General features: G+C 35.5%; 1 protein-coding gene across 1 annotated transcript; it reads right to left on the bottom strand.

Moving 5' to 3' along the window:
• Nucleotides 1-258: 258 nt before the first annotated feature.
• PSMD12 (proteasome 26S subunit, non-ATPase 12) lies at nucleotides 259-27,422 on the bottom strand. The gene is made up of 11 exons (XM_077163620.1): nucleotides 27,209-27,422; nucleotides 16,160-16,219; nucleotides 15,944-16,072; nucleotides 12,139-12,246; nucleotides 8,449-8,553; nucleotides 5,478-5,627; nucleotides 5,255-5,389; nucleotides 4,426-4,538; nucleotides 3,629-3,803; nucleotides 1,781-1,858; nucleotides 259-845 (listed from the first exon to the last, which is right to left on the bottom strand). Exons 1-11 carry the CDS (start codon nucleotides 27,314-27,316, stop codon nucleotides 636-638), a joined length of 1,371 nt encoding a protein of 456 aa, XP_077019735.1. The 5' UTR covers nucleotides 27,317-27,422; the 3' UTR covers nucleotides 259-635.

The following is a 27,422-nucleotide window of genomic DNA, read 5'->3' as shown; positions in this document are numbered from 1 at the left end:
TGCAATTACTGTGAAAACAGTTTGACTGAAAAAAAATTAAGTCCCTAGTATATCAGATGACTCTATACACACTGCTTCTAGAGACTTCCTGCCACAATACCAGACACAAATTCTTCACAAACACAACTCGATTCCAAATATTCTTACATATTCTTTGTTGCTTTTTTATTCTACCTATAATTGATAGCTCTACATCAGGATCTATTTTATTTAAAAAATACTTCTCAAATCTCTCCCCCAATGAAACAGAGATAAGCATAGAAAGTAAAACGTGCACATAATGCTTTTATTATTATAATTATGGTTGTTAGTGGAATGAAACAAATTGCTAAAAAGGTTCCCAACAATAGAAAATATATTTGAGTAAGTTATGACACAATTTGAGTACTCAGATAATAAAAATGTTATATTTTTGTACCAATTACAAACATAAAGTTAAACAATGAATGAAATCCAGGATCCTAAAAGTTAAAAAGGGCCTCAAACATATTCACTATCTTTTAAATTTTAGACAAAGGAGTTGAGAATAGAAGGGGGAAAAAACCCAACCAACATATACACCATGATAATAGTCTTTTTTTTTAATTACTTCCAATTTTAACTCTTTTCTAAAAGCATCAAGGACACTGAAACCCTTATTGCAGATTATGTATCATCTCCTCTTTGGCTATGAGGTGTGTAGTTTTGTTAACTAGAGACATCAATGAATTCAGTTTCTGAGACCAGTCATTTAATAAATTATTTGGATCCTTGGGTCTCTGGAAGTTGATAATTCCTGCTAATCTGTCTACTTTAGCAAAGATGGTCTTGTTAACTACTAGATTCGAGAGAAAAGCCTCTGATTCCTGCAAGAAAAACAAGTTGGATTAAAACAGAATATTACACTGACAATAAACAAAACTTAAAGAGAACATTTTCTAAACTTTTGACCCAACAACATGCAGGGCTAAAATTCATTATTAAGTTAGCAACTGCTGATTTCCTGTAACAATGTCCTCATTTTACCACTAGTGAAGGGAATTAATAGATCTGGGTTGATTGCTACTTTATATGAAGTCAGTGGTGAGTTAGGCACTGCCTCCCTGCACATTCACACCTGCTGGGCTGGGACAGGGAGGACCAGCCTGGTTACTTCATCTTTCAGTGCTTCCCCCTAAAAGGCAGCATGGTACAGTTAATTTGTTTCCAAAAAAGAAGGGTTAGAATAGACTGCCTTCTGGCAACTGCCTATCTATAGACACGCACTTTACTTTCTAAGGAAGCCTGCTGCCCTCATCCATAAATGAGAAGAGCTGACCAAGAAGCAATCCTTCTAACACCAACATTCCATGATTTTTCTTTTTCAGCTAAACTGCCACAACCCATTCTGGTGATAGAAGGGGATTTTCAGATCACAACTATGCACTTTAGTTAACTCTATTGCTTTGTTTGTTGTACATTTTATCAACATGAAACTGAGACTAAGTCTTTTTCATCTTTTATTCATGCAGCTCATTTTTGTGGGAATCTATAGACATTTATTATAAAATATATACTTTGGACTTCACATTAATCAATGTAAAAACTAACATCTTTAAGTGAACAATTTAACTACATAAATAATGCTATTGCAACTATAACTTCAATATTTCTGCTATTTTTTGGTAGTCAGGATAGTTTGGGAAATGCTCTATCACCCAAACTTAAACAATAAAACAAAACTGATTTTCTCAATTTTTGCAAGGTGATTGAAATTTAAAATGAATAGCTATAAATAACACAAATAAGGTTTATTACTTACATCAACAGATAGATCAAGAAGTTGTGCCATCCTCTTCATTGTTATCCTCGTATAATACTTGGCCATTATTCTAATATTCTGGGGAGGGGAGAGATGGCAAAAAAGGACACATAAAAGTTGTCAATAAGGCTAAAAGTCCATTTGCAAAATAGGTTTAGTTAAAATGTTAGACTCAGATTTTATTTTTCTATAGCCTATCACTGGAATGAAGCTGGTTCAAAATGTTATTAATAAAGTTAAATACTGAGATGTTTTGACTTCTGCAGTTTTTTGTAAGTTATGAGTATATGACAGAAAGCCCTTTAAATACAGTCAAACTATATGCTCTTCTTAACCCATCTGGTGGTTAAAATGTTAACTGTCTAAAATATTTTTGCTAAAGTTATAAACTTCTAATTATGACACAAATGTTTAAAAGGCAAAAAATCCAAAAACTGACTAGAGAGCTCAAAATACTCACAGCTTTTTCATCATCCCAACTACTTAAGTGTAACCTGAAATTCAACTTCCTGATTCGTACTGGAATCAGTGCTGAAGACACAGACTCCTCTTTATTATTCTTAAAGTTATTATTAAAACAACAGCCCTTATAAGGGAAAATGAAGAATAGTAGGGAGAAAATGAACTCACCCCACATCTTTGAAGAAGTGTTGCTTCTTTATGTGGCCAATGAATTTGTTAGGCTAATGACAACATCAACCTCCAACTTCTATTGATTAACTTCCTTAAAATAATTCATTCTGTACACTCTTTTCCAATCCCTTCAGCCTTAATTCGAGCCCAGAGAAGCCCTCACTAGTCTTCTTATCTTGGGTCTTAAATCTCCCCATATCTACCTACTCACTGCTCCCAGAGGGATCTTTATAAACTATTGTCATCAGTGTCTTTTCAGTTAAAAGCCTTCATTGGAGAGTGTACAGAATTTGTTATGATGCAGTCCCTTTCTACATCTCCAACTTCATTTCTTACTGAGCCCTTTCTTGGAGTTCCCCAAGTACACCCTGCTGGTTTGTGCCTCCATGCACTTGCTAATGCTATCCCATCTGCCTAAAGCGGACTGCCTCCTCCCTTGTTTGCCTGGTAACTGCACATTTCTCTTAAAAAATCTCACTTCACACATCAACTTCTATATATTTATCCTGATTCTTCCAGGAAGAACCAATAAACTCTACTAATGCTCCATTCTATAAATATACTTGTACCTTATTAACTATTACACTTATATTTATAAGCACAACTTTCTCTCTAATTTCTAAGCCTCTTAAAGATAAGGAACCATGTCTTTTTCTCCAATGGGTTCCAGCACTTTCTATAGAGTGTTTAGGAGAATAAAGGAATGTTCACATAATTCATGTATAGTGATACTAACAAGATTAAAGTTCAGATTTAAGACATGTTATCCATTTCCAAGACTAGCAAGTGAGTATCAGATAGAAACTCACTCCCCACCCCCATTCTTAGAAGATTCATTCTAGTTTATATGGTATAAAATTTTGGATACTTTAGGGTCCTCTCAAAATAAAGTATATTAAAACATAACTACCTTTCTTTGAAAAGCCAAGAATACAAAAAAAGATAAGATAGGTAGAAATACATTCTGACATTCATTGGTAAATATGTGATAAAACATTTGAACAGCAAATTTTTATCCCTACTACACTGGGCACAGAAAAGAAAAATCCTAAAGTGAAGAACAAAGATATATAAAGTAGATATTCAACAAATGTGAAAAATAATAGTTTATCCTCAAATTTGCCAAAGTTAAATTCTAAGATAACTCTACAAAGTAAAATCCTCTAGTTAAAAGTTAAAATAAAAATTGTTGACTCTGCCATGCCAGATTCTTACATGTTCAACAACTCTGTTCTTCAAGTCCTTCCACCTTTTTTCACCTTCCTCTGTATAACCAAAAACATCAGTTGCAGGACTTTCAAGAGAACCTTCTCTCAATTCCATTCCATAATCCTCAACGAGCGTGGACCAACGCATCAACTCCATTGTGGTAAAAAGCTTTAAAAGATCCCTGTAAATTGTATAAACATAATATTCCAAATCTGTAAAAATTAAATGTCATCCTTAATAGAAAAATTTCAAAATCAACAGACTGTTTTTATAAATTCATATTTAAGTAGAACACCAGAAAATTTGATTATTATTTATTTTACAACAGTACTTCTGACAAGAGCATTCCTCTACTTAATATTCTGCTCTCTTCTGTATTTTATTTGCCAATCTCAGGAATAACCGACTGTAAACTTAAAAATGAAACAGATGAAATAAAGTATTCCTATTGTGCTTATAATGAAGTATATGTCTGTTTATTTAATAGAATTCCAGAAGTAACTATTTCTAAAAATCACAAGCCCCAACTACTAATAAAACTTTATCAAATGGTTAATTAGCCAAAAGCTGTTTCTACTTGATAAATGGTTTGACTCAAGTGCCTTAGCTTATTAATTTCTAATGCAATGCTAAAAAACATTTCACTGTTTTATTCTCTAACACAATTAGATCTTTCTCCATACACAGGTTCTTCTCCATTTATCTATTAGCAACCAATCAAGAAGTTACACTTAGGTTAAATAATTTTTGTTCAAAATGGTGTTTCTACTGAGGCATACTATGCTAATTATGAAAGTACTTACTTGTATTTAGGAATTTCTTCTAACTTCTTGTCACTGCTTATTCGGTGAACCAAATCTGATTGTTCATTGTCAAAAGGAGCCAAGATAACATAGAGAACAACACTTTTCAGAGCCTAAAAAAATCAATCATACAATGCAACAGGTTATACACAAGGTTGGAAATAAAATGGAAACTTCGGCAGGCACTGAAAAACTGTGGAATAACTGTATGTATTCATTTTAAAATTTTGTACTCAATATGTCTTAAGGTGAAAAAAATCTTAACAGGCTGCATTTCTTTATAGTATCCTCCTGTAATATTTAGTTTTTATAAAAATATTTCAATAAATCTTTGTTAATTTGAATTACTACCTAGTCTAGTACTCATTTTCACAAATGTATAAAGAAAAAAATTTTAATAACAAATTAGTATAAATGTGGAATATACATATAAACCATTTAAAACAGCTTTGGTGCCTGCCATGCGGGAGACAGTTTGAGTCCCAGCCAAGTAATTTCCCAACAACAAGCCCCCAACCCGCCCCTGCCCTGCCAAAAAAATGCTTTGGTAAAATAACTTAAAACAAAAACAAAAATAAAAAGTTTCTTTATCTGTAATCTTTGTTACAAAGCAGGTGACCTGCGGCCTGCAGTTAAACAGTAAGCTTATATTTCTTCAAATGTGTTACACAGTTAGTCTGAATCAGTAAGGAACACACTGAATAGAAAGCACTACCATACCAATGCATATAATTACTGAAGTTAAAATGATCTCAAAATAAATTGAAAATGCAAAGCCTTCCTATTAAGTATCAATGTATCAAAACTGATTAAAATAATATACTCTTACCTGCTGCCACTTTTCACTTTCTGCCTGTATACAGGGAGTATCATATATTGCTCTGTAGTGCTTACAAATAGACAAATAGGATCCCTCATGTTGATCCAGCTGAATCATTAAATTATAATATTTCAACTTTAATTTCTGGAAAAAAAAAGTTGACAAAATAAATTGGGTTTTACAATTTTCTTTCAAACACTTTTGTAGTAACATATAGTCGAGATTTGCTTACCTCTGTATTTTCTTCTTGGAAAAATTTTGTGTTAATTTTCTTGCTGATAATTTGTGTGCGAATGTAATCCTTCACAGCTAGGCAAAGTCTCATTTGCTCCAAAATAAACTCCACTCGCTCTTTCTTTTCCATTGACCCATAGGTTTCCACCTAACAGAGTAATTCCCCAAATAAGTGTACAGTATTCAGTAATTTTTAAGAGTTGCAACAAAATTAAATAGATACTACAATATTCACACTTGTCAAATAAGAATCTTCATGCACATTGGGAGAGTGCTGTCCATTATATAAAAAGTTAGTTTCTTTCAGGAAATGACAGTTTTAAAAATTTTTATACAGTATAGTAAAATTTCTTCTTTTTTCTTGCTATACAGCTACAACAATTTTAACACATGTAGAGAATTGTATAGCCACTATCACGACCAGGATACAGAACAGTCCATCACCACGAAAATTCCCTCATGCTACCTCTACCCCAAAACCCATGGCTACCAATGATCTGTTCTCTATCACCATATATTTCTTTTCAAGAATATCAAATATAGTATTTAATACTATTTTTTTATTTAATACTTTTGAGATAGTCTGTTTTTCACTCCACACAATGCCTCTAAGATTTGTTCAAGTTCTTGTGCCTAACAATAGCTCATTCCTTTTCATTACTAAGTACTATCCCATTCTACAGCTGTAACATGATTTGTTAATACATTCATCTGGTGACAGACATCTGGGCTGATTCCATCTTTTGGCTATAACAAAGCTGCTCTGAATTAGTTGACAGGTTTTTGTGTGAATATAGTTTTCATTTCTCTTGAGTAAATAGCCAGGAGTGGGACTGCTGGGCCATATGGTTAAATGTATATTTAACTTCATAAGCAAATGCCAAATTGCCTTCTAGAGGGGCTGTACCATCATGAATTCTCACCAACAGTATATGAGTTCCAATTGCTCTGCATTCTTGTTAGCACTTAGTACTGTCAATATTTTTTAAATTTTAGCCATTTTAATAAGATGTGTAGTGGCACCTCATTGTAGATTTTATTTGAATTTTCCTAATGGCTAATGAGGAAATTATAATTTTAAATACTAAAAAGGGTACTATTTACAGGCCTTCTCTCTCTCTATATATATATAAGTCAAATCATTATATATAAAAAGAGTCTCTAATCTTTCAGTAATTCAGATAAAAGGCTGTTATGATGTCTAATGGATACAGAATTTAAAGAGTTACATGAATATACTGTAGAGGATCAATGAAATCAAATGCTATGAGCAACATTTTGAATATAATATTTAGTAAACATATACTGGTAAATGAACTCATGAAAACCAGAATGAACATTTACAAAGTAGAATGAGTAAAGCTATATATATATTATATATATAGTGGTTTTATTTCACTTTTTTGGTAATTCTTTATTTAAAAAATTACAAACACATACAATGAACCATCAACCCTGTTTCATTATACCTCTATCAACTCTACCTGCCAATTGACTTTGAAACAAATTTCACACAACATTATTACATGTAAACATGTCAGTATATCCCTAAAAGATAAACTTTGAAAAAAAAAATTAGCACACCTAAAAATTCCTTTTATCACCAAATATCTTGTTAGTCCTCAATAATCTCGTATTTTTAAAACTGAATAAGAATCCAAATAAGGTTCATACTTTTTAATTGGTAGCTATATCTGCCTCTTTTTTTCTTGCCATTCATTTGTTGAAGAAATCAAGTCAATCATCTTATAGTTCCCTAGAGTGTGAATTTTGCTGTCTGCATCCCTGGGGTATCATTCAACAGGTTCCTCTGTCCCCTGTATATCCTGTCAACTGGTAGTTAGACCTAGAAACTTTATATAATTCATATTAATTTTTTGGCAAGAATATTTCAGAGGGGTTGTTGAATCATAAGGCCACATAATCCTCCTAGTTGAAAAACAGAGTTTGAAGCCAAACAGAACAAGTATGAATCCAAACCCTATCACTTCTTGGCAATGACCTTAGACAAATTACTTAACCCCTTTATCTCAGTTTCCTCAGCTAAACAATGGGGGTAAAAATAATGTTGTGTATGAACATTAAATGAAATAATGTATATGAAGAACATAGGACATGTTTAAAAAAACAACAACACAAAAGAACAAAGGTAATACATGACAGGCAAAACTCTCCCAATAACATTATTTTTTCCCTTCCTTTAATTTTAATGTTTAAGGTATATGATTGAAAGGTTAGAATTTAACTTAATGGGGAACCCTTGATGGGTTCTAGGGAGAGTCTGAATTCCTGAAATTTACAAAAACACAATTTTAACATAGTTCATGTACATTTTTCTGATGAGGGAGTCCATAGCTTTTCTCAGATTTCTAAACTCAATCTGAAGCCTCTGTTAAAGGTTGTCCTGAAGCATGTCAAACTCTGAGGCAATTTATCCTTGTTAAACCAATTTAGCCTAGAAATAGACCAAATATTCATTAAGAGTGAAGGTAATGATTAACAGCAGATTCCTAAGGCATAAGTAAATAGTATAAAAATTACGTATTTTATTTAAATTTCAAAGAAAATTAAAATGTTCAACGAATAGGACAAAATCAAGACAAACTAGTTGATTCTAACTTTTCTTCAAAACTTCTTCAGCAAAACTTTAACTGTTAAATTTAGCTGGAATGTACTTACTCAATTTCTAGCTACTTGAATAAATCTCGCACTTTATTGCACTCACTTAAAAAAAATTATTGGAAAATAATTCTGAACTTAAAGGAAAGTTTCAAGAATAACATAAAAACCCATAGAGAGAACTCCAACATATACCCAGATCCACCAACTTGTAACACTTTGCCTCATTTACTGCACTCAATCTTGGTGGTTTTGAAAGAAGTGATAAGGCTCCAAAATAAGTTATTTCCTCAAGAAAATATTGCTGACTAAATATAAAGTTTCACAAACTCTAAAATGTATCATCTTACCTGTAACTCTTGTAAAATAGAAGCTGCCTCTTTCACATCACCATTTTGTTCTTTTATAGTTGCTAATGTTTTAGTCAGTCGAGCACGCTCAATTTCAACATAAATCTACAAATAAGAGATATGTACACATCAAAATTCCTATATAAATGTGTTAAAGTATAAAAGAATTATTCAACAGAGAGATAACCATACTTATTTTGTAGCTACTATGTACTTTATCCTTCATGCACAAATAAGACTATGCAACATTTTACATTTTATAACATAGCCAACATACATTTTAAGAAAATGTCTATAAAAATATCCATATTTTTCATGTTTTTTATTAAAGAAAAAAAGAAATTAACACAACATTTAGAAATCATTCCATTCTACATATGCAATCAGTAATTCTTAACATCATCACATAGATGTATGATCATCATTTCTTAGTACATTTGCATCGGTTTAGGAAAAGAACTAGCAAAACAACAGAAAAAGATATAGAATGTTAATATAGAGAAAAAAAAATAATAAAAAAAGGGAAAAAAACAAAAGACAAACAAACAAGCAAACAAAAAAAAACTATAGCTCAGATGCAGCTTCATTCAGTGTTTTAACATAATTACATTACAATTAGGTATTATTGTGTTGTCCATTTTTGAGTTTTTGTATCTAGTCCTGTTGCACAGTCTGTATCCCTTCAGCTCCAATTACCCATTATCTTACCCTGTTTCTAACTCCTGCTGGTCTCTGTTACCAATGACATATTCCAAGTTTATTCTCGAATGTCGGTTCACATCAGTGGGACCATACAGTATTTGTCCTTTAGTTTTTGGCTAGACTCACTCAGCATAATGTTCTCTAGGTCCATCCATGTTATTACATGCTTCATAAGTTTATCCTGTCTTAAAGCTGCATAATATTCCATCATATGTATATACCACAGTTTGTTTAGCCACTCGTCTGTTGATGGACATTTTGGCTGTTTCCATCTCTTTGCAATTGTAAATAATGCTGCTATAAACATTGGTGTGCAAATGTCCGTTTGTGTCTTTGCCCTTAAGTCCTCTGAGTAGATACCTAGCAATGGTATTGCTGGGTCGTATGGCAATTCTATATTCAGTTTTTTGAGGAACCGCCAAACTGCCTTCCACAGTGGTTGCACCATTTGACATTCCCACCAACATGGATAAGTGTGCCTCTTTCTCCGCATCCTCTCCAGCACTTGTCATTTTTTGTTTTGTTGATAATGGCCATTCTGGTGGGTGTGAGATGATATCTCATTGTGGTTTTGATTTGCATTTCTCTAATGGCCAGGGACACTGAGCATCTCTTCATGTGCCTTTTGGCCATTTATATTTCCTCTTCTGAGAGGTGTCTGTTCAAGTCTTTTTCCCATTTTGTAATTGGGTTGGCTGTCTTTTTGTTGTTGAGTTGGACAATCTCTTTATAAATTCTGGATACTAGACCTTTATCTGATATGTCGTTTCCAAATATTGTCTCCCATTGTGTAGGCTGTCTTTCTACTTTCTTGATGAAGTTCTTTGATGCACAAAAGTGTTTAATTTTGAGGAGCTCCCATTTATTTATTTCCTTCTTCAGTGCTCTTGCTTTAGGTTTAAGGTCCATAAAACCGCCTCCAATTCTAAGTTTCATAAGATATCTCCCTACATTTTCCTCTAACTGTTTTATGGTCTTAGAGCTAATGTTTAGATCTTTGATCCATTTTGAGTTAACTTTTGTATAGGGTGTGAGATACGGGTTCTCTTTCATTCTTTTGCATATGGATATCCAGTTCTCTGGATATCTCTTCAATAAATGGCACCATTTATTGAAAAGACTGTTCTGTCCCAGGTGAGTTGGCTTGACTGCCTTATCAAAGATCAAATGTCCATAGATGAGAGGGTCTATATCTGAGCACTCTATTCGATTCCATTGGTCGATATATCTATCTTTATGCCAGTACCATGCTGTTTTGACCACTGTGGCTTCATAATATGCCTTAAAGTCCGGCAGCGTGAGACCTACAGCTTCGTTTTTATTCCTCAACATACTTTTAGCAATTTGGGGCACCCTGCCCTTCCAGATAAATTTGCTTATTGGTTTTTCTATTTCTGAAAAATAAGTTGTTGGGATTTTGATTGGTATTGCATTGAATCTGTAAATCAATTTAGGTAGGATTGACATCTTAACTATATTTAGTCTTCCAATCCATGAACACGGTATGCCCTTCCATCTATTTAGGCCTTCTGTGATTTCTTTTAACAGTTTTTTGTAGTTTTCTTTGTATAGGTTTTTTGTCTCTTTAGTTAAATTTATTCCTAGGTATTTTATTCTTTTAGTTGCAATTGTAAATGGAATTCGTTTCTTGATTTCTCATGTTGTTTTGAAAACCTATATTGTGTTTAATGGTTAACATGACCACAAGCTACAAAAATAACACAGAAAATGGAATGTGTTTTTAAAAAACTTGATTATTTGAAAAATAACCCACTCTACAAAGACTTATGTAGTCTATTATCTACAATTCAATTAATACTCTAATCCTTATTCATCTTTAAATACAAGATTGTTTTCTTCAAAGATATCTGATCTGGCTAAGAATTAAGAATCACTAGTAATTTTAGTGGATTTACAAATCCCAACAAATTATACAATAAAAAATACATACTCACAAGCAATAGAGATTAGGCAACTAATTTTCATGCTTAGGCTTGCTTACCCCTCCAGTCACTTCTCTGTGGCACCCCACTCCCTACTCTACCCCCAATCACATGGACACCTTAATTTCCAATAGTAAACCACTTAGTTTCCTAAATAGGCCATATTTTCTTACTTTGGTATTTTTTATTTCCCCTATGTCTAAAATGCCCTTCTATCCACTCCCTGGTCCTGCAAGCTTCCCTGGTCACAAGCATTCAATCCTACCTATATGCTTTATGGGAATGGTAGGCACACTGCAACAGTTGCAACAATACACTAAAACAACTTATTTGTATGAGCTTGTCTTCTAATAAACTGACCTCTTTGAGATGAGGAATAGTTTCTTACTCATTTTTGATCTAGCACAACCCAGTGCTCAACAAATATTTACTGAACTTAACTCAAGAGTCAGAGTCACTATGTTAAACACAATGTAAGGTTTTGTCCTCAAACCACAAAAATCTACTTTGACAGAGACAAATCTACCCTAGTCCCCATTTCACACTTGTCCATTTTAGAGAAACAATGAGATTATAAAAAAAAATAATAATAAAAACACCAAAAGAAATATAACTAGATCCTTACAAGCTGCAGTGAAAATCTGAAATTTAACCTTACCTACAAATACTCAATTTAAATTTTAAAGTGAAACCTTACCGATCACAAATACAGATTTTTTTCCCAGCAGTCTCAGATCACAGAGGAGAGCTAACCTTATATTGAATTCATTACTATCATGTGTAAATTTGGGACAAGATCACTAATTTTTTAAAAATCTGGGTATACCAAGACTGCCACTATTTAAACCCAACAATTTGCCCACAGGAAGATTCTAGAAGGGGGTTATACAAATAATACTGCTTGAATTAGGATGGTGATATTATGTGCACGTCTTCTTAAAAACATACAGACACATAGACATGCATATAAAAAATGTCTATAGGTATTAATAACAATGTCTGAATACAGATTATTATTGTGAGTAATACCAATTAGAAAACTCACCTTTCCTTCTGTGACCATTCGTAGAGTATCGATTAATCGAAGTTTGACTGGGAGGTCTGTGATTTCTTCAACATAAGTACAACACTGTTGAACCATTTTTGCAACAGCCTAAAATAATGAAGATAGTTCTTAAGAAAAATTCCTTGCACAGGGAAAAAATTAAGACTTGTTTATTGACAGAAGTGCTACGGTCAAATCTGGCCTTCCCAAGCAACTCTCGATATCGAAATGCCCATAAAAGAATGTCAGAAATTCCCTACTGGTTAAGAAGTAGCCTTGAATACCCAGGACCTAATCAATGAAGCTTAGGAAAACCTCAGATATAAATATTTTACCACACCCATTACAACTGGCAAGCTGATTACACAAAAGAAAAGGTGGAAGAGGTCTGTTTGGAAAGGTCCTATTAGGAGGCTAGCTAGCTTTTTTGCAGTCAAGCTGCAAAGCATACAAGATGTAGCTAACAGACGTAATGCAAAAAAAGAAAAAGGAAGAGAAAAGCAGAGTTCACCCGTGATTGTGATAACAGAAAAGCCATAACCAACAGATACTGTGACTGAAAAGAGTTGGTGGTAGAGTCACAAGTGGAATCAGTTCAGTCATCTAGATGTAGAAGAGAAACAAAATCACCAGTGCTAACCTCAATAAAATGTGACATTTAAAATCACAGCATCTCTTGTTTTCAGTTTCTTCGTAAGTAATTTTAGAAGAATCGAACCACATTCTGAGTAAGTTCCCTCCAGCTCTAAAATTCCATGATCTAGATTGGGGTTAGCAAATGTTTTCAGTAAAGAGCCACAAAGTAAATATTTTAGGCGTTGTGAGCTACATGATCTCTGTGGCAACTATTTTACCCTGCCTAAGAAACTTGAAAGTGATCAGAGACAACATATAAACAACTGGGCATGGCTGTGTTTCAATAAAACTTTATTTACAAAAATAGGTGGCACGTAGGGTTTATTTCACAGCAAATCCCTAGTCTATTCTAAACAGCATATCATAACCATTTATAATAAAAATTAGGATCCTGAGTCAAGAAAATATTAAATTATACCAAGAACATTTTGGTTAAGATACAAAAGTGAACAGCATGTCCTGGAAAGATTTCCATGAAAAACATTTAATATTCAAGCACCTCAGGATAAACTTTTAGCTATCTGAAAAACTGGTTGTTCAGAGACCCAGAAGTTCCAAAAAGTCAAGGTTTTATTGTAAAATATAACTCTATCAATAAAAATACGCTGAGACACTCAGTTACTTCACAAAACACATGATCCCACTAAAAGTAATTATAACAATTTCTAGAAGGGAATACAACTTGATAATTCTAAAAGCTGTGCAAAAATACACTAACAAAAATCAGTTAGGGTAAAAAACAAAAACAAAAACATATCACTATTCTAATGAGAAGTGAACATTCTGGTGCTTTCTGAAAAAAAATTGTAGGTAAGACAGGGAGGTTATAGTTGGAATAAGGCTGGGCTCAAGCAAGAGAGAGTAATCAGAAACTATTAAAGTTAGGAGGTCTAGAAAAGTTTACAGAAAAAATATTACATCCCAAGTTTGCTAAAAGCAAAAAAGAAATTATTTAGGTAAAAAGTAACTATGAGACAGCCTCTCCAGAACATCAACTAGTTCCAACCCCCTATCCTAATAGTATCGACAGCCCCTTTCAACATGAAAAAGTTTGAATGGGCACAGCTCAAACATCCTTAAAGAATGGGAGAAAAATCAATGTTGATGGTGGAGTCATACAGAGAAGGTAGGGTTTAACAAATGAGTATGACTGCTGAATCATTACACTGATATTTCTTTTAGGCTTCAGTATCTTAGAGCGGCTAGAAATAAAAACTAAAATTCTGGAAGTGAAACTCATACCAAACTCTGAAATCTGTTCTACAATTAATTGTTGTGCTGTGCTTAGAAATTCACTGCTTTTTTGTATATACGCTATTTTTCACCAAAAAAGAAAAACAGTCAATTGTGGTTTAAAAAAGTCTATATAATGAAGATAATAAATTAAGTATAAAAAGAAATTTTTTTTAAAGTAACTATAAGAAAAGGAAAGAGGCATTTTGAGTCCCTAAGCATTTACTATAGCTAGGCAGATGCAGTATTTTATAGCAAACCTGTCACAACTCTGGCTTTGTTATTAGCCAGCTGTAAGACCGAGTCAAATTCTGCTTTCACCAAGAAACCTCATGTATTACACCTTAATGAATTAAAAAGTCTTCTCTTTTTCCTTTCACATCTCTTAGCACTTTTCACTACTCTTAAGAGACCTACTATGCACTGCCTAGTGTGCATGTAATTTTTTTAATGATCTTAAGGACACTGTTAAAAATGTACCATGATTATTTATGACACAGACTCCCTACTAGACTACAGTGTTAAGGGCAAGAGCTATAGTTTGCATGCATCTTCACATTCCAAGAGCCTTACAATATCAGTTTCTCCAACTGAGAAGCAATAGTTAGATTAAATAGTCTCCTATGTTAACTCTGAAAATTTATGATTCTATGAAATTAAATTTGATCTTTAGGAATGTGCTTCCAACTGTCCTAATACTACATAAAACATACACTTCTGTTTATTTTAACCACAGTCACCCCAAGATTTCTACACAGCTTTTTCAAATTTCTTAGACTAGCAGATGAAAATAACAGTTTAGCTAATAATGGTCTCTTAAGCAAGAGAGCTGAGCACTAAAAGGAATCTTCAATTGATTTTCATATTCACATGTACAAGATTACCTCAATTATATCTATTCTTTTTTTTACTTTCATAAATACTCCCTTCCCCCACTTCTCTTAACTCTTAACATTGCATTTTATATGCATGTAAACTTATCTAACAAAAATGGAAAAGAAAAAAACAATTACACTAACTTTGTTTTATCAAAAATCAACTGTATTCTATGCATGATTTTTCTGTAAATTTACAACTTCTCTTAAAAAAGAAAAGCTAATTATCATGACCAGGCATACTCATGTGAGACTACCAAACTCAATTAAAAAAACAAAAACAAAAAACAAAAAAATCTTAACTCACCTTAACACTAGGCTCACTGGATCAGTAGCCTAACAAATAAAATAAGGATTCGGATAAGAACACTGTATTTCTATTTTTGGCTCTACTACTACTACCCTGTTTTACAATGGTGTTACTTTAGTATTTAAAAGCAAAAGGTAATAATCCAGAAGCTTTTCAGGGAGCAGCATTTTAAGGATGAAATTTAAATGTCAAAGTGGAATCTACTTCTACAGAAGATCATTTATATCTCAAGCAGAAGAATGGGAAACATTAAAGAAAATTCAACCTCACAAAATCACCAAGAGAACTTACATAACCTTTATTTTTTTTTAACCTTTAAACAAAATGAATAGCAATGTCTAAAAATGGCCTCAATAGTTAAATGTTGTATTTAAATGTTGTATTTGTATTTATACAAATGTTGTATTTATAGCATATAGATATGATTAACTAAATTATAAATTATCCACTTGATAAGTTATCATGCAACCATTTAAAAGATAACTGTGAAGATGTGGAGCTTGAAATTAGAACAAAGCTTCATCGACACTCTAAGTACAATTTTGTAAAACCATGCAAATATACAAAGATCAAAAAGAAAAAAGCTGAGAAATAAAAACAGTCGTCATTATGAATAGGAGTAGAATTTTTTAAAACTTCTTGAATGTTATGAACCTGATTAACAGAACATTTTAAACAGACTCAGAATAATTTTCTAGAAGTTCTTATTTAAATGTGAATATATCTGCTTTTTGAGCAAGCATGAACTCACTTGTTTTAACTGACTCCGCCTTTTTGACAAAAGCATAATGTTTTCATTAAGTAAATCCCATTCTTTAGCCTCATAGCACATCTTCACTACTGCAACTAAGATACGGGATGTGGACACCATATCAGAAGCCTGTAAGAATGAAAATAAATTGGAAGTTAATGGAACAATGTTAAATGAAATAAATGGTAAAAGTGACTTTTATTATACTCTACTCACAGTACGGGTTTGTTTTTCCAAAGACAGAAGGGTTTCAATGACTTCTTGAAGTCTTCCTTCCTAAAACAAGAGAAAAATGAACAATGAAAACACTACCACCAACTCAAAACCAAGTAACTTGTTAAAGAGGAGATCTTTCTGACCTAGAAAAGCAAATAGCAATGGTCTATTCTAGAGGAAAAAGATGACCCATATAAATATTAGTTTTGTTTCCCTCTTTTCCACGACAGTGCTTGTTTCTCCAGGGGATCCCATACATAAGTGCACCCCACTCGAGGCTCCTAAGGTGTTTTATAACATTTCAAAATGCCTAGCAGAAATTGAACATATAACAATGATTTAACACCTGAGAAAAACATCAAAAGTCTGTGTTTTGGACTTTAATTTATCAGCTCTCTGAACAGAGATTCTAACTGGCAGTTTCATATGTATTTGAAGAATAAAACTGGGAAAGGAAATTATTTCTGTATACATTCTTCATATCAAAACATTTTGAAACATGGAGTCTCAGGGGATACAAATAGGATATAGCTGCTAAACAGATCAGGTAATCCTGGTTTAACTTTTCAATGTCTTTAAATAACTATTTTTTAATCTTAATGACATTCATGGATAATAGGAGTAACACAAGGAGCATCAATTTGCACCAATGGAAAAAGACTAATTAAACAACTTTTGCTGTAAAGGCACAGACAATATTTGAACTTTTCAAAATATTGCTTTCATGGGCATACGAGAGTAGTGATACAATTGTTGCCTGCCATGTGGGAGACCTGGATTTGATTCCTGACCTTTGCACTTCCCCTTCTCAACCTACTCCCCCAAAATTCAACAATGGTGCTGCAATGATGTGATAGTCACAGGGAAAAATAATGAAATGTGACCCCCACCATATAGCATACAGAAAACAAAAATACTGCCCCCATATTTTCCAAGATTACTATTCAAAAAAAATTTTTAATGTACTGAGATATAGTCACATACATTATAATCGATTCAAAATATACAATCAGTGGTTCACAGTATCATTATATAGTTGTACATTCATCATCACAATCAATTTTAGAACATTTTCATTACTCAAAAAAATAATAATAAAAATAAAAGAACACTCCAAAATCCCATACCTCTTATCCCTCATATTATCTATTATATTGAGAAATAATATTGAGAAATCTTCACACACATACAGTCCATCGATAGTATACAATCAATGGCTCACAACATCATCACACAGATGTGTAATGACAGTCACGATAATTTTTGGAACATCTGCATCACTCCAGAAAAGGATGTAAAAAGAAAAAACTCACACATCCCATACCCTTTACCCCTCCCTCTTAATGACCATTAGAATTTCGATCTACCCAATTTTTTACTCTTTACCCCCCCCATTATTTATTTTTTATCTTTATTTTTTGCTTATCGGCCCATACCCTGGATAAAAAGGAGCATCAGACACAAGGCTTTTCACAATCACATGGTCAAACTGTAAAAGCTATATAATTATACAATAGTCTTCAAGAATCAAGGCTACTTAAACACAGCTCAACAGTTTCAGGTACTTTCCTCCTGCCACTTCAATATACCATAATCTAAAAAAGGATATCTATATAATCCATAAGAATAATTTCCAGGATAACCTCTCAACTCTGAAAACTCTCAGCCACTGAGAATTTATTTTGTCTCATTTCTCTTGTCCCCCTTTTGGTCAAGGCTTTCTCAATTCTGTGATGCCAGGTCCCAGCTCATGCCAGGACAGGAAATTCTATCCCACACTGCCAGGCAGATTTACACCCCTGGGAGTCATATCCTATGTAGGGGAGAAGTTACTAAGTTTATTTGCAGAGCTGAGAGGAAGGCCATATCTGAGCAACTAAAGAGGTTCACTTGGGGGTGACTCTCAGGCATAATTATAAGTAGGTTTTAGAGTCTCCTTTGCAGGAATGAGTTTCATAAGGGCAAGTTCTAAGATTGAGGGCTTGGCTTATTAAATTAGGAACCCCTAATGCTTTAGAGACCATCAGGAACACCCTAGGTGGGGAAGTTTAATATTTCCACATTCTTCCCCAGGACCTCAAGGGGACTTGGCAAATATTTTCTTATTTTCTGCCCAAATACTCTGGGATGTATCGGGGCATTACATTAACCTGTACAGAATAACAAAATCTCATTCCCTACTCTATGTTTCATGTAATTATGTTGTTTAAATAAACTGGCCATACAGGTTAAATTAGATTGTGTTCTACAGAAAATATAAATTTTGTACCAAATAAAAATCTTTTCCTTTGGGCTCAGACAGAAATTGAAGTTTTAAAATACAGTCAATATCACCCTTTACTCTGTATTCTAATTTATCTTAGTCCTAACCAACTTCATTTCATTCATATCTCTCACTGAAGTCTGATCTCTTTTTCAATTTCTTTAACAGTTGCTGTATGGAGAAATGCTGTCTTTCAGAGCCACAGAACTTGATGGAGAAATGCTGTCTTTCAGAGCCACAGAACTCTAAGTCAAGTTAGAGTCTCAGGTGTCACACAGATACCCAAAGTTCCAGGGAACTGCCAGGTTATACACAAAGAACTCATCGAAGAAACAAAATAAATCAATAAACAACAGCAACAACAACAAAAAAAACTCAGCGAAGTAACAGTTAAAACTCAAGAACAGATGTGACTGAGGACTTACAATACATCTAGGAAGCTTGACAATAGGTGTTAATGAACATTCCATTCTCAATTGCCAACTGCCCAATTTCTGCCCATGTCCCAATAACCTGTCTTCTCAAATTCAATTCTCAAAGTTTGCTCATTATAGTTAGTCCATATTAGTAAGTCTTTACAATATCTGTCCTTTTGTTTCTGGCTTATTTCACTAAACATACTGTCCTCAAGGTTTATTCACCCAGCTTCATGCCTCACAACTTCATTCCTTCCTGCAGCTGCTCAATATTCCATTTTATGTATACACCACAGGTTACCTGTCCTTCCGTTCGTTAGTTGATGTACCCTTTTTGCTGGTGTCTAGGCATCTGGTTTCCTTGATTAATTTATTCTGGAGGTAGTTTTCTCTCTTTTATCTAGAGTTTTGTTGGTTGGCTTTGTACTCTGTACATTGACATTCAGTTCAATTTATTCTAGACATCTTGCACAGCTTCTATTTAACTCACCAGAATTTTTCAGCTCCTGTTTTTCTGGTTCTTGCCCTGCCTATGTGGAAGGTTTTTTGAGAAGGATCTCCTCAGATACGATCAGATTTTCCCAGACAAGACAGGCCCAGTCAGGAAGAAGGTACAACCGGTATCCAGGTTCTCAGAGGGTGAGACCCAACTGGGTGCCAGTCTTTCCTATGAAGCCTCTTCATTCTGCGCTTTTCCTATCCTGCCCAGCAGGTGGCATTTGTCAACCTGCAGCTCCCCACCAGTGTAAAGTGGTATGGTGTCTTTAATTCTCAGCAGACCTTTTTCCTGGCAGAGGCACGGCTGAGACACAGGCTGAGGTAGAAGGAGGGCTAAAGCTGTTTCCCTTTTCCAGGCCCTGAGGCCTGAATTCTCTGAATGAGTGCCTCCACAGGTACTGGGCCCTGCCCCTTCCTTTCCTTGGGGGAAGATAGGCCCTTTAGGGAATTTTTTCCTTACCTGACCACTTACTTGTCCCTCAAACACCCCTTAACTCTGCCCTTGCCTGGGGCAGTGCTGATAATTGAAATGCCTTGGGCTTTCTTTAATGGTCTGCTAAAGTTTCTCAAAAAAATTTGTTTTAAAGGAAAGAAAAGGGGAAAATCCTTTCAGAGCTGTTTGCCAGCCCCTTGGATTCCCTAATCAAGAGCCGATTGGTACTCAGCTCTATTATGCCCCTTTTCTTGGGGCACAGCCCTTTTCCAGTATTCTGAGCTAAGCCAATTTCAAAAGTCTTTATTTTTGTTGTTGTTTTTGTAAACCCCACCTCTTTTCTGCCAGGAGAGACCTCCAAGTTCCTTTTTGCTTACTCTGGGTTTATCGGAGCTTATATTCAGCAGTCTGAATTTGTCAATTAAATCTGCAATTGGAGCTTGCTTGAGCTCTCCTTAGCTTGCTCCTAGTAGACTCCTCCTTTTTCCCACCGGGAAGTGACTCCAAAACAGCCTGTTGTGCCAGTGGGGGAGGGGCACCAGCCTCCACAGTCTGGAAGACCACTTACAGTTCTGTACTGGGATCTCGGCCCTTCTACCTGCTCCAGACGGGTGTACGAAATGTGTCTGGTCACAGAAGTCCCCCAAACAGTTGTTCCAGGCAGTTCCTGGCTAGTCACTAGCTGCTCTAGAGGACAAACTAAATTCCATAACTTCCTATGCCACCATCTTAACCCACCACCCAGCACAAGATAACTTTTACATGCTTTTTTTTTCTTTTTCTCCACGGGCAGGCACTGGCAATCAAACCCAGGTCTCCAGCATAGCAGACGAGAACTCGACCACTGAGCCACCACTGCCCGCCCAAGATATCTTTTAAACTATGAATTTTCCATTCAGCACTGAATATGTGCAATCATTCTTTGATTTTAGTTAAATCTAAAATGTATACGATTAACATATTTTAACAGTGTTTTCCATGTAAAGGGGAGCACCAATTCATCTACACAATAAACCTTGTGCTAAATGTACATAAGGGCAAAAGAAAAATAAACAGATCTATACATTTCCCAAAGTTAAAGGCTAATAAATCATAAAAGATGAAAAAAACCTTAGAACTAGAAAGACTAATAGAGATTACTTAATTCAGTCACCTCATTTTGGAGGTTAAAAAGACTGAAGACCAGATTGCTTAAATAACTTGCTTAGCCACAAAACAATTCAGTACAACCAAAACCTGGGGCTCCTGCCTCCTGGTACAATGTTCCTGCAACTAAACTGCGGGAACCACCAGTAAACCACTTTACTCTACATCTCACCTTTTGCTTTCATCAAAGACATTTCCATAGGGAAACGGTGACTGGCAACCAAATGAAGTGCAAATATGTTAAAATGCAAAATGTCATTTATTGGTGGCTGCCTCAGGAATGCAATCTAGACATTTGGTCACTTCTGTAATCACTAATAAGTCATGTGATTGACCAACAGGGTTTAGTTTAATATACGGTGTTCTAATCCAGAATGATGGGTTTTAAAGAACTGCAACTTACAGAAGAAGGACTCACACACAGTTATACAGCCATGGTCTACATTTTTAACAACACATCAAATGTTATCTCCTCAGGTACATGATCTCAATTCTCTCTAAAGTTTGAAGTCACTTAGCACCTCCTTTTTCAACACAACCTGCTGACCTTCTGTTTTGCAATTTACCCCAAAATATACTCTATTTTAATGTTTACTCTTTCTAAACTCTGCATGGTAGGGGCAGAGACTATGCCTATAATGTTCACCACTAGAGTTCAGTGCTCTTCTTTTATGAACATTATGTAGCCTGCATGGTAGCTTGGACCTATGTACCCCAGAAAAAACACGCTCTAAAACTTAATACATTCCTGTAGGCATGAACTCATAAACAGGACCTTTTGATGAGATAACGTCAGTTAACCTGTGGCCCTCCTGAAAGAGAATGGGCCTTAATTCTTTTACTGAAGGCCTTACGGGAAGGTCACAGAGACAGAGAAAGCCTCAGGGGAGCAGCCAGAAGCTGGAGGTCAACAGAACTGAGGAGAGGCAACGATGTGTACATGTGACAGAAAAGCCAAGAACAAAGAATTACCAACAGCCAGTCCCAGACTGCTACTCTTCTGAAAGAAAGCATTACCTTGATGATGTTTGCCTTCTCCTAGCCTCAAAACCAAAGACAAAGAAACCAGAAATTGATGGTTTGGAAAATTCTGAACCTATCCAAATAGTGTGCTCTAAGAACAGGGCCGTAAGAGGCTTTTATTAAGGACCTCACTGAACTTCCAGAAAGCAAGTCCCTTAGACGTCAGGATGGGAAATGCAGTCATGCAGGAAGTTTCTGTGGAAGGTCATACTGTCTGAACCCCTTGGAACTGGAACCCTTGTGAATTGCACACAAAGCCAAAAGGTTTTGCAAAATATTTATGAGTAGAATCACTGCCAGTCTGGACTGAAAGGGACAGAGAAGGGATAAACTGAAGGAAGAATGACTTCAAGGACAGAACACGGAAGCCAAGGTCTGGACCAAAGAGAACTCCTCAGGCCAAAAGAGTGGACCCATTCATGTGTGTGGAAAGGGCAGATCCATCCCGGTGTTCAGAAAGGAAGACCATCTGCTCTGGTGCTTGAAGGGAGCAGGTATTTTTATTCAGGGGAAGTGATGCCACCATAATGCTCAGAAATGGTGGGGCCTACAGGGAAACTAAAACACCATGTATCATAATCATTAATGATGTGTCATAATTATTCATGAGGCCTTACTTCCAACTGGTCTAAGGGCTGCATCCTTGTTTGATTAATTGTCGTTTCTCTTGTATTAACATACATATAGTATGTGTCAGATGGATCAATGTTGACACTACTCAGTTAATAGTGAAAACTTAGCCTACTGTTTCTGACTCTTACTGTCACAAGTAGGATGTGACAAATTACATGGCTGATAACCTACTGCTATTTGAGGGACAGCACCACTGACTTCTTTAAATACAACTTTCAATTCTATGATAATCTCATTTTTTTTTTCTCCCAAGCTTCCACATTCAATCTCCTGGCTAAATATCCTTCTCCTTCCCTTCATATCTAATCACACCTGAAATTCCACCTCCTCAATACCACTTTTAAACTTAGAGGGAACAAGATGGTGAGAGTTATCCAAACCTGTTACAACTTGTTAGTCTCTGTGACTTCTATGACTCATTTTATCATAAAAATAACCCCTGTAAATTAGGGATATGACTAATGAGTTTAACATCAATGCGTGCTGGGTATCTGTATATTCTGTACGTTTGCCTCCTTTAACTTCTAAATGGATCCAATCCTTTAAAGATTTGTTAAACAACCTAAACAAATAAAAAACAAAAAGCCGAAAAAAGTTATATAAACAGCTGGAATTTAAAACCAATCTGATACTTTCAAATAAATTATTTCTTGAAGTCTTTTGACCAAGCTGCTAGCAATCAGTGAACTGTTTTAGATTTCACCTCCTCTTTATTTATTTTTTAATTTTTTTACACAGGCTGGCACCGGAAACGAACTTTGGTCTCTGGCATGGCAGGCGAGAACTCTACCTGCTGAGCCACTGTAGGTCACCCTTGTCTTTATTTTTAATATTAATCTTGAGAAAAGGCTGCAGGTGTCTAAAAATGAAAAGACATCAAGAGGACACAGAACAAAAGGATATATTCCAATTTAAGAGTTTAAAAGTCCCCAAATGACCACGTGGCAAATACACCATAATAAAAAAGAGAGGGGGAGAAGCCCTCTGTGTTTTAAGAATTGCTAAATACCATATCTTTACAATTCAGAAAAGATACTCTTTAACTTAACATTTCAATACAAGGTGGAACAACCATCAGCAAGAACTACTTTGACTTATCTCACCATTCTGATATCCCTACCACGGAGATAGAAGCACATAAAGTTAAAGGCATGGGCTCTTCAGCCAGACTGCTGGGGTCTAAATCTCAGCTCGACTACCCTGTTACTTTGGGTAAGACACTTAACTTCTCTGACCTTCACTTTTTCTTTGGTGAAATGAGGACAATAAATAGTACCTACCCCATAGGGTTGATGTGAGGATTAAATCAACACTGTAAAGGGCTCAGAACTGCCTGGAACACAAGATATACTACTACATCATCATCATCATCATCATCACAGCTAACATTTATACAGAATTTATATAGTAATAAATATTAGTATTATTGTTATTTGTTAGGTGGGTGTTAGGACATAAGACACTGAACAGTACTAAGTTTGAAGTGTAGGAAGTTCAAATGTCCCAGATTTGTCCAAATCTAGACCTCAGTCTGTCTAACTAGGCTTCTCCTATATGCGTCTTTCTCACATAGTACATTCTATTATAGTCTCTACACACATTAAATTTTTATCTTCAAATGTCTTTTACACTACAAATTTAAAATGTCCTAAGGAAATTAAGTCCAGAATTGATGATCCCTTAAAGAGGTAGTGAAATGTAACAAAAAGAACACTGTAGCTGTTGACAGAAGACCAAGGCTTGATCTGGTTCTGTGGTAGAGCTTAGATAAATCACTTATGCTGCCTGAGACTTAGTTTTCTCACACGTAAAATGAAAATAATGTTTTCATCAGTTTTATTGATGGACTTAAAATAAAAACAAAAGAATGCATTTTAAAGTGTTCCATAAACTGCATAGCACACATGAAAGTATTATTTAAAACAAACTAGAATGCATTCAATGCAGAAATACAACGCAATGTAGAAACACAGTATTTTCTCATGTTTAGTAGAATTGTTAGAAAATATAAAATGATTAATAAAAAGCAAAATAGAGAAATATACTTTCTTAAAAAGAATAATAATTTAACTAGAACTGTAAGACAACCATTTAATCTGAAAGTTAAAAGCTGTGGGTCTGTGTGTATCAAAAAAAAAAGCATGCCCTCCTCCCAAATTCCCCTCAAAAACAATCTACACATACACCTTGTTTTTTGTGGCTGGCACACAGAAAAAAAATCAGAATCCAAATGCTTTTAACGTTATCTGGTATAACAAGCTTCAACATTCCCTTATGTTTTAAACAATTCCTTTACCTATCTGACACCTAAAAAGGCATTTGACATTTGAGTTTGCAAGCCTTTTCAAGCGTTTTGAATGTACTAACATCCTACATAAATGTCATACATGGTAACTAGAACAGTGGTAGTGATTTCTTTTTTTCCTACTGGCCTATAAGCTATTTGAGGGCAAAAGCTTTTTCTAGTAATCTTTATATTCCCCATAGTGCCTAGCACTGACTACGTCTTGCACACAGTAAGCTATCAGAAAAATCGGTAAAAGGAGGATTTTTTTCTTTCAAAACTCAGTTCTAGGTATAGCTGTACTTCTCTAAAGTAAATGATTTGTTTCTTCCTTATGGATACTACCATTCTATTAATTCCAAAGTGGTGGCTCAGGGGCTAACCGTAGCCTGTAGATATGCTTTTGTTTGATATACATAGTGTTGGCCTAAACAGTACTTTAAAACAGATTAGTGCCCAGTTTCTAAATATTGAAGGCATTTCGCTGAAAAATCCATATTCACAGCTTTTCTCTCAAGTTGGAACAGGTGACAAGACTGGGCCTTCATTTTAAATGGCAAAGACTAAGTGGAGATGGGATGAAGAGTTGCTGCTCCCTTTCCTGGGGCAGGTGCTCAGAGTTCTGTTTTTTTTGTTACACTTGGCTCAGTAGATGGGATAGCATGGTGGGTGAGAGCAACAACTCTAGAATCAGTCTACAGTACTTCGGTTTGCATCCTGGCTCCACGATATTCCTAACTGTATGATCGTGGGGCTTGTGACTCAACCTCTCTTAGCCTCAGTTTCCTTGTCTGTAAAATGAGAATAATAATACGGCCTGTGGGGTGACGATCACATAAGTTAATGCATGAACAGTGCTAAGAAAAGTACCTGGCCCTGTAGAAAGTATTTAATAAACGTCAGCTATTGACAGGCACTGCAGGCATTTAAGTTTCCCACCCCTCATGAAGCAGATGCTGTTTCTTTATACTAGCTGTTAGAAAGCTTAGAGCTGAATTTAGGGCTTTCCCCCTAACCAAGTATACTGGACCTAAGAATATTAACTTCATCATGTTTTCCTTATTCTTTCTTGTTTTTTTGTAAAGCCCTATTAAACTCTTCTTTGGAAAAAGCGGAAGCATTAAAAACGTTTTCTTCTGAGAACAGAATATGAAGCATTACCTGACATTCCTCCTAGCCCCCAAATTTATCACACTGTAATGTATTTTATTTGCATGACTTTTCTTACTATATAGCAAGCTCCTTTAGAGACAAGAATCACCGTATTAGTGAATGCAACCCAGGCGAATAGCAATAAATGTCTGTGGCTGAACTGATCTAGGTTTATAATGGAGACTGAACATAATTCTTACCAACAGCCCATGATGGACTTGACTCAATAACCATCCATATCTTAAGCAAGGCAAATTTAGTTTTGAATTCCTCTCTCTACCTATCACTAACTGTAACCCTGAGCAAATAATTCTGAACTTTAGTTTCTTTCTAAGTAAAATGATATACAAAATTGCCTGACACAGCAGGAGTGTGTGATAAACGTTTCTATTTCACAGAAGATAAGCAGTTGGCTTAAATGAATTATCGCTCATTACTTCCCCTGATTAGGTTACTGTACACTTTCGTGCCTATTCGTCTTTACTTTCTGTAGTTTCCTCTATCAGTAATGATTCCTCACCATCCCAATCTTACTCATTCTTCAAGGCCCAATCCAAATATCAGCTCCAGAGGAAGACCTTCCCTTATTCCACCAGTATGAATGAACAGCTTCTGTGTTCCAGTAATTCATACTTGTGTGGCATTCATCACGACGTATGACTGGCTGACAAATTCGCTGTGTACAAGAACTTTTTAAGATCAGGGATCCAGTGTTAATCATCTTTGCACTATCACTGTTCTGCTCCTTCTCCAGGCCAAAGGCCAAGCACATCGTCAAGATATACAATTTAGCGATATAAACTGATTCGGCAAGTGCAACAGAACTAAACTCTGTAATCTAGTTTCAACGCTGAAGCGGCTAGAACCTCTGGGGAAATATCAAGGTAAATGATACTTAAGCAGCATCCAAAAACAAAAAACAAAAAACAATAGTCATAAGGCTTCAACTTCTACCGGGATGGAAGTGATCATTTGCCCTGAGGAAGGTTTGGTAACCTGCACGCGTGCACTAGCATACTCCGGCTGCGGGGTCTCCCGGTAGAGCAGACCCGGGGGTCTCCTAATTATGCAGGCCCACCCGGGGCTGGGCAGGCAATGGAGATTGCCCGCTCCAACACCCAGACATCCCTGAGGCCTAAATAGGTTCCGCGCCGTGACTCAGCCCCTGGTGCCCGCCAACAGCCAACCGGCCTCCCCTCACCTTGGCCAGCTTCTCGCATTCCGGCAGGCGCTGATCTACAGTGGCGCTATAGTCCACCTCCATCTTGACGATGCGCCCATCGGCCCGCTCCGAGCCGCCGTCCGCCATGGTCCCTGCCTGAACGTCCCTTGATGTCCCCCTGCTTCGGCCACCACTAGTCACCCACACCGGAAGCACCCTGCGGACCCGTTCAGGCAGTGCGTCGGGAGCCTGC

The sequence above is a fragment of the Tamandua tetradactyla genome, chromosome 6 (genome assembly GCF_023851605.1).
Source record: "Tamandua tetradactyla isolate mTamTet1 chromosome 6, mTamTet1.pri, whole genome shotgun sequence".
NCBI lineage: Eukaryota > Metazoa > Chordata > Mammalia > Pilosa > Myrmecophagidae > Tamandua > Tamandua tetradactyla.
The sequence above is the reverse complement of the archived record's forward strand: the minus strand, read 5'-3'. Positions and strand labels throughout refer to the sequence as shown.